This window comes from Rhinatrema bivittatum, chromosome 8 (assembly GCF_901001135.1).
Source record: "Rhinatrema bivittatum chromosome 8, aRhiBiv1.1, whole genome shotgun sequence".
Classification (NCBI taxonomy): domain Eukaryota; kingdom Metazoa; phylum Chordata; class Amphibia; order Gymnophiona; family Rhinatrematidae; genus Rhinatrema; species Rhinatrema bivittatum.
In genome coordinates, this window is record NC_042622.1 from 150,533,715 (window position 1) to 150,545,162 (window position 11,448).

The following is an 11,448-nucleotide window of genomic DNA, read 5'->3' on the forward strand; positions in this document are numbered from 1 at the left end:
CCATTTCTTTCCCCCTAAGCAAGTGCCCCTTCCTCCCTCAGGCTCTCTCTATGCTGATTCCCAAACATGGTAGTCTTCCACACTATCGGGCGGATTTTAAATGCCCTGCTCGCGTAAATCCGCCCTTAGCAAGTGCTCCACATCTGTGTCCTGCCCCATATATGGCCTTTCTTATCCCAAGCACACCTGTCCTTCCTTTTATTTCCCTCCAGCAATTAAGCTACATAATTACTCTGTGTCCTGCCTCATACATGGCACTTTCTCACCCTATTTGTAGTTCTCCTTCCCTCCCTGTTAATGAATGCTCCAGAAATGATGCTGTCCTACCCTATGCCCATCTGTCCCTCTTTTCCCTAACCCTTTCACCCTTAGTGAGCACTCTGTGAGCACTCTCTATTGTATTTTCCATACATGGTGCTTTCAATGCTATGCAACCTCTCCCTGCCCACCCATCATTAATTCTGCTGCCAGCTCTCTCCATATTCTGCTCTGCATTAGGTGCTGTCCCGCTCTGTGCCCACCTCTCTCTCTCCTTTCCCTCCTGCACAAGCACTTTGCATGTTCTCTGTTCATCCTATCCCATACATGGTACTCTGCCACCCTGTATTAACTTTCCCTTCACTGAGAGCACCATGAGCTTGCTCGGTATCCCACCCTCTGCATGGTTCTCCTCCTTTCTGTCCCATACTCACCTCCTTTTTTTCCTCCTTCCCTCACCCAGGCTGAAATGAGCAGCTGGATGCGAGCCATGAATGCCTACATCCCCTTGGCTGCAGGGGATCCTGATGTGCCAGCACCTCCTGGCAAAAGCATGACCCGTGCCATGACCATGCCACCAGTGTCGCCAAATAGCATGGCTGAGGGCCCAGTCACCCTGCGGAACAAAGAGGGCAAAGACAAGGACCGTGAGAAGAGATTCAGCTTCTTCAAGAAAAACAAATAAATATTTAGAGGAGGGAAGGGAAGGCCAAGATACCGTGAATCCATTCCAGACCACCTCCCCAAGTTGTGACAGCAAATTCAGCTCTTATTTAATCCATGGAATTAACATGAGGGACTCACACACACTACAGTCCTATGTTTTATATATAGATATATATATATATATACATATATAGATATATATATGTATATATATAGATATATAGATGGATAGATAGATAAATATCTGTGTATATCTCCTACAGAAGGGAGATAAGATCTTAGGATCAGAAGAAACAGGCATCCAGCATGGTTGGAGGACCACTGTGAGCACCAGAGTATTCTACTATCTTATGTGCACCTGTCTGAGCACTGCAGACATCAGCAGTGGGAGGAGGGGATAACAGATGTGGGATGGCTCGGTTTAAAGAAATTTTGATTTTACCCTGGAAAAGCAGATTAACAAATACTTGAGTGGTGGTAAGGGAATAGCTAATTCCCAAGGTTTTGATTTCAGGTTGAATATTAATTCTAAAGATGCCGATGGGGGAAAGTTTATTTGCTGATTATGTATTCTTACCCATGCTGCCCAGGATCTGTGAGGCTTCTGTTCATTAGTGGGGTAGAGCCATCATTTGCCCATCTACAAGGATTCTGGGCAGAAAGGCATCACAAAGTTGAACCAGCCATGGTCATCATGCCTCCTAGCTGACCATTTCACCAGCCTGTGACAACCTGAGGATTTTTAAGAGCAGTGGTATGGTGAGGATAATTTAACGTTCAATAAAGTGATGCCATGAAGTCTGTAGATGAGAATGATATAAGGAAGAGGTATTTAAGAAAATGATGCCATTGCAGTTTATGGAGAGAAAAAACATAGGGAAAAGTTACTTAATAGGGGAATGCCATTGACATCAATGGATGTGAATGGCATGGGGAAAAAAGATGGAGTTGAATGATGGAGTTGAATGATATGGGGGAAAGATGGTGACTCCCCAGCCGTATGTGTCTGGCCACAAATAAGAGCTAGTAAGGAGGCCCCAGAGCAATAGCAGCAAGGAGTCAGGTCTCCAGTGATCCCTTGGGTTCTAACCATGGCCTGCAGCAGAAAAATAATCAGCAGGTTCTACTTGACAGAGTCTGTTCCGCTTGGGTTTGGTGGACAGATATCGCCAGTTTAACTTATATCCTAGATCTAAGCAATGCAGGTACATTCAGACTGCTCAGCTTCTTTGTAGTATCTGCGTCTTTTTGGTTCTTCGTCTTTTGTAAAACTATAATTATGTTACTTGTTTTAAGCTGTTTCTAAACATGTTTTGTGAATGAAAAAAATCCCTAATACAAAAAGGCCTTCCCTCTTTTGGTATCTGGCACTTTTCAGGAAAATTCAGCTGGGGTTCAAAGTGATTAAATCCAGAAAGGTTATCCTATTCCGTGTCAGCTTGGTTCTTATTGGTATTTTGGCTTCCAGATTTTAAAATGCAGCAGATCCAGAAAACTCTCAAGGTGGATTACACCATCCTAAACTGATTTTCTATGGGGTTAAAAATATTTCAAGGCACACACACTTTTGTACCATAGAATTTAATAGGAAAAAACAGTACGGATTTCCTCAGTTTCTGCATATTTCATGCTGCACTTTTCACCATTTCAAATCTAGGATCTTACCTCACCCCTCCCTCTACCATTTTATCATTTTTGGAAAAATCTGGATGCAGTTTTGGAAAAATCTGAAGGCAAGAGTTACACAGCATCTCAGGATTGTGGAGCATCAGTAAACGTTTGGCTGTAGTCACCAAATTATTCTCCTTCTCTCCCCCCCACTTCCCACACCAAAATTCCTAGGAGGGACATTAATTTAAAGCAGGAGGAAAATAGACAATCTCATGATGGGAGTTTTTATAAGGCATTGATTATATGATGTATTTAGCAGCAGAATGTGTTGGAAATAGGATAACTGCTTAAAATCACTTATCCTATCTCAGTGGGCAATCTGGAAATCATCTCTCTGCATTATTTTTACAAACTGGCTCAATTTTGTGAGGATAAGTTAATTTAGTTTGGGTTTTACTTATCATTACAACTAAGACTTTGTAGTTCCTACTTCAGATAGCACCTTGCCAAGGTGAACCCTAAAAGGCTGATCCAGTGCTTATTTTTCTCCATTGCATGCATAGCGAAATATTTCCTACTTTTAGCTGATACCTGTTGAAATTCCATTGGAGAAATCAGAATGTCGTATGCATGCATACCACTTGGAGGGTGTGGGAGGAGGTAGAAGTGTGTATTGATAAAGAAATGTGTATGTGCACTATAACTTCCATTGGTGATAGTTATTATAGATTAATAATATTTCTGTCAATTATTTTCTCTTGCATTTTCAGTGAAGCTGTAAGTAAGAGATGCTAAGACCTTATAAGAAATATATATATAAGTTGAAATATACCTTCAGTACAGTAGGATCCTTCTCAGACATAGACAATATAAGTATTTTAAATAAATAAATAGTAATTGATATAACTATTCAATCTTCTAAATTTGCTTGCTAGAATTCATACTAAGCTGAGCCCTGAAATCTCAATGATATTATCTAGATTTCAGTTATCTTACAAAAAAAAAAAAAAAGCTTGATGGCTAGATTCAGGCCTTTGTTGAATTTCATCCAGTCTCTAGCACCATTAGCAGAAGAAGCTTCATGTGGTCTAGAACAGGAGTTCTGAACCCAGTCCTCAGGACACAGCTAACCGGTCAGGTTTTCAGGATATCCACAATGATTATGCATGCACTGCAGCAGGAGTAAATTATATCAATAGCACTCATCAAGATAGGTGAAATCAGAAGTGCAAGGTGATGAGAGCAATATAGGTGGGATATAATGGTATAAAGCAAGTACAGATTGGAAGGATTAGGTATTGTTGGCATTAGAGGTGTTTGAGCCTGTGGAGTCATTTGGGCAAACAGAGGGCAAGAAAACAGAATGACAGGAAAAAGGAGGTCCTGGGGAGGAAGTCAGCAGTGGGAAACACATAGGGGCTGATTTTAAAAGCCCAGCGCGTGCAAATCCTGAGAGATACGCAAGTGGCTGGGCCACGCGCACACCAAGCACATTTTCCAAGCGGCTCAGCCACGCACATATCTCCCGGTACACGTGGAAGTGCCGGGCTTTTAAAAAGGGCAGGGCGGGGGCCGGTCGGGACAGCTCGGAGGAGCAGATAAGTTGAAAAACAAAAAAATTTAGGGTAGGTAGGTGGGGTTTAGGGGTTGGAGAGGAGAAGGGAAAAGGAAGGAAGGATAGGTAGGGGGTTGGGGAACTGGGGAAAGGGCCGATCACAGCACCGTGTGTTTATAACAAAATCCCCCCCTTGCGCGGGCGAGCCGGCACCCAACTTGTGCGGGTAGCCGATTTCATAAGATGCTTGCAGTGACACATGCATGTTATAAATTCGGCGCATCCTTTTTAAAATGTACCTTATAGGTTGTGCAGGGGAAAAGGAAAAAACAGCTGTGGGAGAGGGGGCATGCACATCATCTAAGGATGCCAAGTATATAGGTACAGAGTGTGGAAATCCTCTGTCATATAACCTAGCTGCCAAGATGATACTTCTCTCCTTGGATTATGATCCCTAGAAGAGGTAATTTTGATGATATCACAATCTGGGCATATAGCAAGTATGGGGCATGAGAGGAAGGGAAAAGGAATGAGAAAGAAAGAAGCAATGCGGGAACAAACATGGAAAGGCAGGGAGCAATGTTGCTGAGGTTGTGGCACAGCTGGTAATGTAGAAGAAATAGATAAAATTCTATGTGCCACACTTTGACACACCAGGAAAACCATCCCCTGCATCTTCCCTTCTCCACATATAAGGTCCTGTTCTTGAAATCCTCAACAAACGAGCAAGGGACTCTACTTCATTACCCTCTGCCCTCAAACTCTTTAAAGTGAAAGGAAGACGTGCTGCAGCCCACTTGGTGATGTGAAATGTGTTATTTACCACTTGTTGGTATGAATTTGTGCAACCTGAACTATTTTATTTTGAATTTATTTTTACTACTGTATTTTGCTTTTATTTATCTTTTATTGTACTTCGCCTTGACTATTAAAGAAAGAAAGGCGATTAATCAAATCTAAACAAAACTAAACCTCATGAAAAGTTTGTGGAACATAGATTAAGGTAATTAAAATGACAACATATGAATATTACCTTGATATTACATATAGAAATGTCCTACCAAAAATAGTAATAAGAAAGAAAATTTAGAGGATAACTTTCAAACAACTGCACGCAGTGGCATATACACCATAGGGTAGATTTTTAAACATAGGCAAGTGCACATATGGACGCTCCGATTTTATAACATGTGTGCGTCGGTGTGCACGTTATAAAATCTGGGGCGGCGCGCACAAAGGGGGGAGAATTGTGCAATTTCTGCACAGCGATGCAACCCTGCCTTCACCAGTTCTCTCCCAGTCCGCTCCAATTAAGGAGCAGACTGGGAGGGAACTTCCCTATCCCCCTGCCCATACTCCCTCTCTCTTCCCCTGTCCTTCCTGACTCCTTTAAAGGTCGTACCTTTTTTCTTTTCCTTTAAGAACTTATGTCAGCTGGCTGCCGGCAGGCTGCTGGCATGTGATCCCCCGGCACAGTGGCAAATGGTCGCTGTACTGGCCGCCTCCAGTTCCGCCCCACTCCCTGAACCACCCCCCCCCCCGGACCGCCCCTTTTGCGTGGCCTGGCTCGCAACAAGGGTTACATGCGCTGTCGGACCCTTTCTAAAATGAGCGCAGTGCGCACAAGGCCCAGCTGCGCACGTAACCCCTGGATTTTACGCGCAGGGAGGATGTAAAATGCACCCGTATGCTTGTATGTGTCCTTGTGCAGATTTATGATAGTATTTTATAACTCATGCAACATATGCATGTATGTATGCTTACACATAAATACATTCAGGGCTGGATTTTAAAAGCCCTGCACGCGTAAATCCGGCCGGATTTTGCATAGGCGCGTAAATCCGTGCCTATTTTGCATAGGCCGCCGGTGCGCACACAGCCCCGGGACGCGCATAAGTCCCGGGGCTTCGTAAAAGGGGCGGGGAGGGGGCATGTCCGGGGTCAGGGGCGGTTCAGGGCGGGATCGGGGGCGTGGTGCCAGCCTGGGGGCGTGGTCGAGGCCTCCGGACCAGCCCCTGGGTTGGGTGATGGCGCGCCAGCAGCCTGCTGGCGCGCGCAGATTTACGCCTGCTTTCAGCAGGCGTAAATCTGCCAACAAAGGTAGGGGGGGTTAGATAGGGCCGGGGGGTGGGTTAGGGAGGGGAAGGTGTGGGGGGGTGGAAAGAAAGTTCCCTCCGAGGCTGCTCCGATTTCGGAGCAGCCTCGGAGGGAACAGGCAGCACGCGCCGGGCTCTGCGCGCACAAATTGCACAAATGTGCACCCCCTTGTGCGCGCCGACCCCGGATTTTATAAGATACGCGCGGCTACGCGCGTATCTTATAAAATCCAGCGTACTTTTGTTCGCACCTAGTGCACGAACAAAAGTACGCGCTCGCGCAAATTTATAAAATCTACCCCAGTGTGCATTAAAAGTATTTCAATGGATTCTACACATACTTTTTTTCCTACTTTTAAAAATATATGTGCATCTATTTTATGCACAAAACTAAAGTAGGATGTAGGTAAATCCATATATTTTAAAAGACATGTGCATAACTGAAATTACCAATTTTTCCAATTACTCCACCTGTTCACTCTGACCTTCTCCAGGTCATTGAGACTCTCCTGGTCCTTCAGCTTAAACTCCACAAAGTTCATCCAGAGATCAATAGTAGACAATAAACAAGTTTAATACTTACACAAGATAATTAGAAAGTGTAAAATTATGTAAGTTAGCAAATCTAAGGAGTAGATTTTTAAATTTATGCGCGGGCGTAGATTTGTTCGCACAACCCAGCGCGAACAAATCTACGCCCGATTTTATAACATGTGCGCGCTGCCACGCGCATTTTATAAAATCCAGGGTCGACGCGCGCAGGGGGGTGCACAATTGTGCAACCTGCGGGCGCCGAGTCGAGCAGCCTGCCTCCGTCCCCTCCGAGGCCGCTCCGAAATCGGAGCGGCCTCGGAGGGAACTTTTTTCCGGTCCCCCCCCCCCCTACCTTCCCCTCCCTTCCCTTCCCTAACCCACTCCCCAGCCCTAACTAAATCCCCCCCCTACCTTTGTGCCTGAGGCAGGCGTAATTTGCGCATGCCGTTGGGCTGCCCGCACGCCATTCCCCGGCCCAGGGGCTGGTTCGGTGGACTCGGTCACGCCCCGGAACGCCCCCGGGCCGGCACCACACCCACGACCCCGCCCCTGAATGCCGCGCCGCCCCCCAAGCAAAGCCCCGGGACATATGCGCATCCTGGGGCTTTGCACGCGCCGGCAGCCTATGCAACAAAGGCACGCCGGCGCGCAAATCCCCTGCACGCATAAATCCAGCTGGATTTATGCGTGCAGGGCTTTTAAAATCTGCCTCTAAGTGCGTATCTTTTAAAATAGCAAGTTATGCATGTAAATTTTGACCACTACCCCAGAACACCCCTAGGCTGTCCCCTTTTTACATGTATATATGTGCATAGGAAAGCAAAAATATGCATGATGATTGATATTTGCAAAATAGCATCTGCTCAACTCTTTGAAAATTCATCCCATAGTGTGTGTGTGTGTAGATAGAGGATGAGGAGTCAAAATGGTTTGTGTTTGTGTCTGTATATGGAGGGAGGGGAAGGAATGTGTGTGTGTTGGGGGAGCAGGAGTTTTGACTGTGTGGATGAAGGAGGACTGGCATAGAGGGAATGTGGAGGGAAGGAAGGGGAAGTCTGGAGGATGTGTGTGTGTGTGTGTGTGTGTGTGTGAGAAAAGAGGAAGCAGAATTCTGGAGGGTGGATGTGTTTAATGGGGAGAAAGAGTCTGGATAGTGTATATATGTGGAAGGAGTGGAGGAGGAATCTGGAAGGTGTGTTTATGTGTGTAGAAGAGGAAGGAGTCTGGAGCCTGTGTGAGGAAAGGGTAGCGTGAGGATCTGGAGAATGTGTTTGGAGGGAGGGGAAGAAGAGTCACAAGTATGTATGTTTTCCTAGCATGTAGCAGATGGATTCAGGACCAATGGGTATAGTGTACTCCTGATAGCAGTTGGAGACGGATCAAATTTCAATCTGACGTCAGCCCTTCAGTATTTTCCATCTCCATAGCAGTGTGTGAGAAAAGGGAGATTGAGTCAAGAGTGTATGGGGAGCAGCAGGAGGATGGGTGTGTATGTGTGTGGAGAGGAGAGAGGGGAGTAGTCTGGAGGGTGCATGGGTGGAATGGCATTCTGGAAAGTGTGTTTGGAGGATGGGGAAGAGGAGTCTGGAGGGTGTGTGTGTGTCTGTGTATAGAGGGGGATGAGGAGTCTGGAGAATGAATGTGGTGGGAGAGGGAGGAGTCTGGAGAGTGCATGTGTTTGTATGGAGAGGGAGGAGGAGACTGGAGAGTATCTGTGGAGGGAGGAGAGGAGGAGTCTGGAGATTGGGTAGGTGTGAGTGAGGGAAGCAGAAATCTGGAGGTTGTGCGTGGATGGCATGTTATGTGGAGTGGAGAACAAGAGGCTGGATGTGTGTGTGTGGAAGAGGAATCTAGAGATTGTGTTTGTGTATGTCAAAAAGGAGAAGGAATATGGAGGGTATGTGTGGGTGTCTGCATGGAGGGAGAAGGCTGAGTCTGGAGGTTGGGTGTGTAGAAGAGGAAAGCAGGAATGTGGACAGTGTGTATGTATATAGAGGGAGGGGAGGAGGAGTCTGGAGGGGGGGTGTGTGTGTGTGTGTCCAGGCAATGAGCATCAACAGAAGTAATTGCAGACGGGATAGAAGGTAAGGTTTGTCTTTTTGCGGATGACACTAAGATCTGCAACAGAGTGGACACGCCGGAAGGAGTAGAGAGAATGAGACGGGATCTAAGGAAACTGGAAGAGTGGTCGAAGATATGGCAGCTGAGATTCAATGCCAAGAAGTGCAAAGTCATGCATATGGGGAGTGGAAATCCGAATGAACTGTACTCGATGAGGGGGGAAAGGCTGATGAGCACGGAGCAGGAGAGGGACCTTGGGGTGATAGTGTCTAATGATGTGAAGACAGCGAAACAATGCGACAAGGCGATAGCAAAAGCCAGAAGAATGCTGGGCTGCATAGAGAGAGGAATATCAAGTAAGAAAAGGGAAGTGATTATTCCCTTGTACAGGTCCTTGGTGAGGCCTCACCTGGAGTACTGTGTTCAGTTCTGGAGACCGTATCTACAAAAAGACAAAGACAAGATGGAAGCGGTACAGAGAAGGGCGACCAGGAAGGTGGAGGATCTTCATAGGATGACGTACGAGGAGAGATTGAAGAATCTAAATATGTACACCCTGGAGGAGAGGAGGAGCAGAGGTGATATGATACAGACTTTCAGATACTTGAAAGGTTTTAATGATCCAAAAACAACGACAAACCTCTTCCGTAGGAAAATAATCAGCAGAACCAGGGGTCACGATTTGAGGCTCCAGGGAGGAAGATTCAGAACCAATGTCAGGAAGTATTTCTTCACGGAGAGGGTGGTGGATGCCTGGAATGCCCTTCCGGAGGAAGTGGTGAAGACCAGAACTGTGAAAGACTTCAAAGGGGCGTGGGATAAACACTGCGGATCCATAAAGTCAAGAGGCCGCCAATGAAGAGTGGGTGACTCGCCAGAATGATGGCTATTGACACAATACCCTTACTAAATAAACATACACATGCTTACTGTGACTCCTACATCACTCTAAGCTTCAACAGCAAGAGGTAATGGAAAAAAGGATTTGCACTCATAAAGAGGGGAGTAGCTGGCTTGTTACGGCGGTTACTACCCCAAACCAAATATGCCTGATACTTCACTTTCAATGCATATACAGCATAGCTCTCTGCTTCAATGACAGGGGAGAAGAATAACTGATACTTCACACATCCAGCAGAGCTCTCTGCTACAACGGCAAAGGAGAAGAAAAAGGGTTCGCACTCAAAACGCGGGGAGTAGCTGGCTTGTTACGGCAGTTACTACCCCAAACCAAATGTGCCTGATACTTCACTTTCCATGCATATCCAGCATGGTTCTCTCCTGCATCGGCATGGGAGAAAGACTGATACATCACGCATTTCCAGCATAGCTCTCTGCTTCAAGGGCAGGGGGAAAAAAAAAAAAAAAAAAAAAAAAAACTGATGCTTCACGCATATCCTGCATAGCTTCATCGACAGGGGTGAAGAAAAAAAAAGGATTCGCAATCACAAAGCGAGGAGTAGCTGGCTTGTTACGGCGGTTACTACCCCAACCAAATGTGCCTGATACTTCACTTTCAATGCATATCCAGCATGGCTCTCTGCTTTCTACAGCAGGGGAGAAGAAAAAAAAAAAAAAAAAAAAACCAACAAGAGCTGTACAACATAGTCTAGGTAAAACAAATAAGCATGGGTGTAGCTTGCTTATCGCGGCGGTTACTGCCCCTACTACCCCTAACTAATCAAGCTAGATATTTCACTTGCATGCAGCTCCATCACTGCTCTCTACATTAATGGTGGGGGTGGAAGGGGAATAGAACAAGGAGCTAAGAGTAACAGATAAGAATGAGAGAAAAAATGTGTGAGGCTTGCTGGGCAGACTGGATGGGCCATTCGGTCTTCTTCTGCCGTCATTTCTATGTTTCTATGTCATTTCTATGTTTCTATAAAAGGAAGCAGCAAAATACCAATAGAACAGAAGGATTTGAATGTATCTGGGGGCCTACAGAGCTAGGGAAAATGCTTGTTGGAGGGTGGGAGGGAACACCAGTGTGAGGGCATAGCATAATGCAGGCAGGAAAACACCAAAGCCTGCTTTTGTTAGAGCATTACAGTTACAATTGATCAATACTTGAATGATGTGAAAGTGCAGGCTCTAAACAGCCCATGGGTGTGCACAGTGTGGTGCGGATTTTCAAAGGGTTACTCGGGTAAAAACCCGCTCCTGCGCGCGCCGAGCCTATTTCACATAGGCTCGGCGACGTGCACAAGCCCCGGGACGCACGTATGTCCCAGAGCTTGAAAAAAGGGGCAGGGCAGGGGCGTGGGCGGTCTGGGGCGGGGCAGGGGCATGGCCAGAGGCCTCCGAAGGCCTGCTAGGCCAGGAAATCGCGCACTGGCACTTGGCCGGCGCACGCAACCTATGCCTGCCCTGAGGCAGGCGCAACTTAAATAATAAAGGTAGGGGGGGATTTAGGTAGGGCTGGGGGGCGGGTTAGATAGGGGAAGGGAGGGGAAGGTGTGGGGGGGCGAAAGGAAAGTTCCCTCCGAAGCCGCTCTGATTTCGGAGTGGCCTCAGAGGGAACGGGGAAAGCCATCGGGGCTCCCCTAGGGCACGGCGCGCGCAAGGTGCACAAGTGTGCACCTCCTTGCATACGCCGACCCCAGATTTTATAAGGTGTGCGCGGCTGTGCACACATATTATAAAATCGGACATAGATTTGTGCAC

General features: G+C 46.5%; 1 protein-coding gene across 2 annotated transcripts in view; it reads left to right on the forward strand.

The window, feature by feature from the left end:
• SPTBN2 (spectrin beta, non-erythrocytic 2) overlaps positions 1 to 2,351 on the forward strand; it is a 411,931-nt gene extending 409,580 nt beyond the window's left edge. For both annotated transcript variants that reach the window (XM_029611250.1, XM_029611248.1), the window contains exon 36: positions 722 to 2,351. In XM_029611250.1, the coding sequence (XP_029467110.1) occupies positions 722 to 943 (222 nt within the window). In that variant the 3' untranslated portion in view covers positions 944 to 2,351. The remainder of the gene's footprint in view (positions 1 to 721) is intronic.
• Positions 2,352 to 11,448: the final 9,097 nt, after the last annotated feature.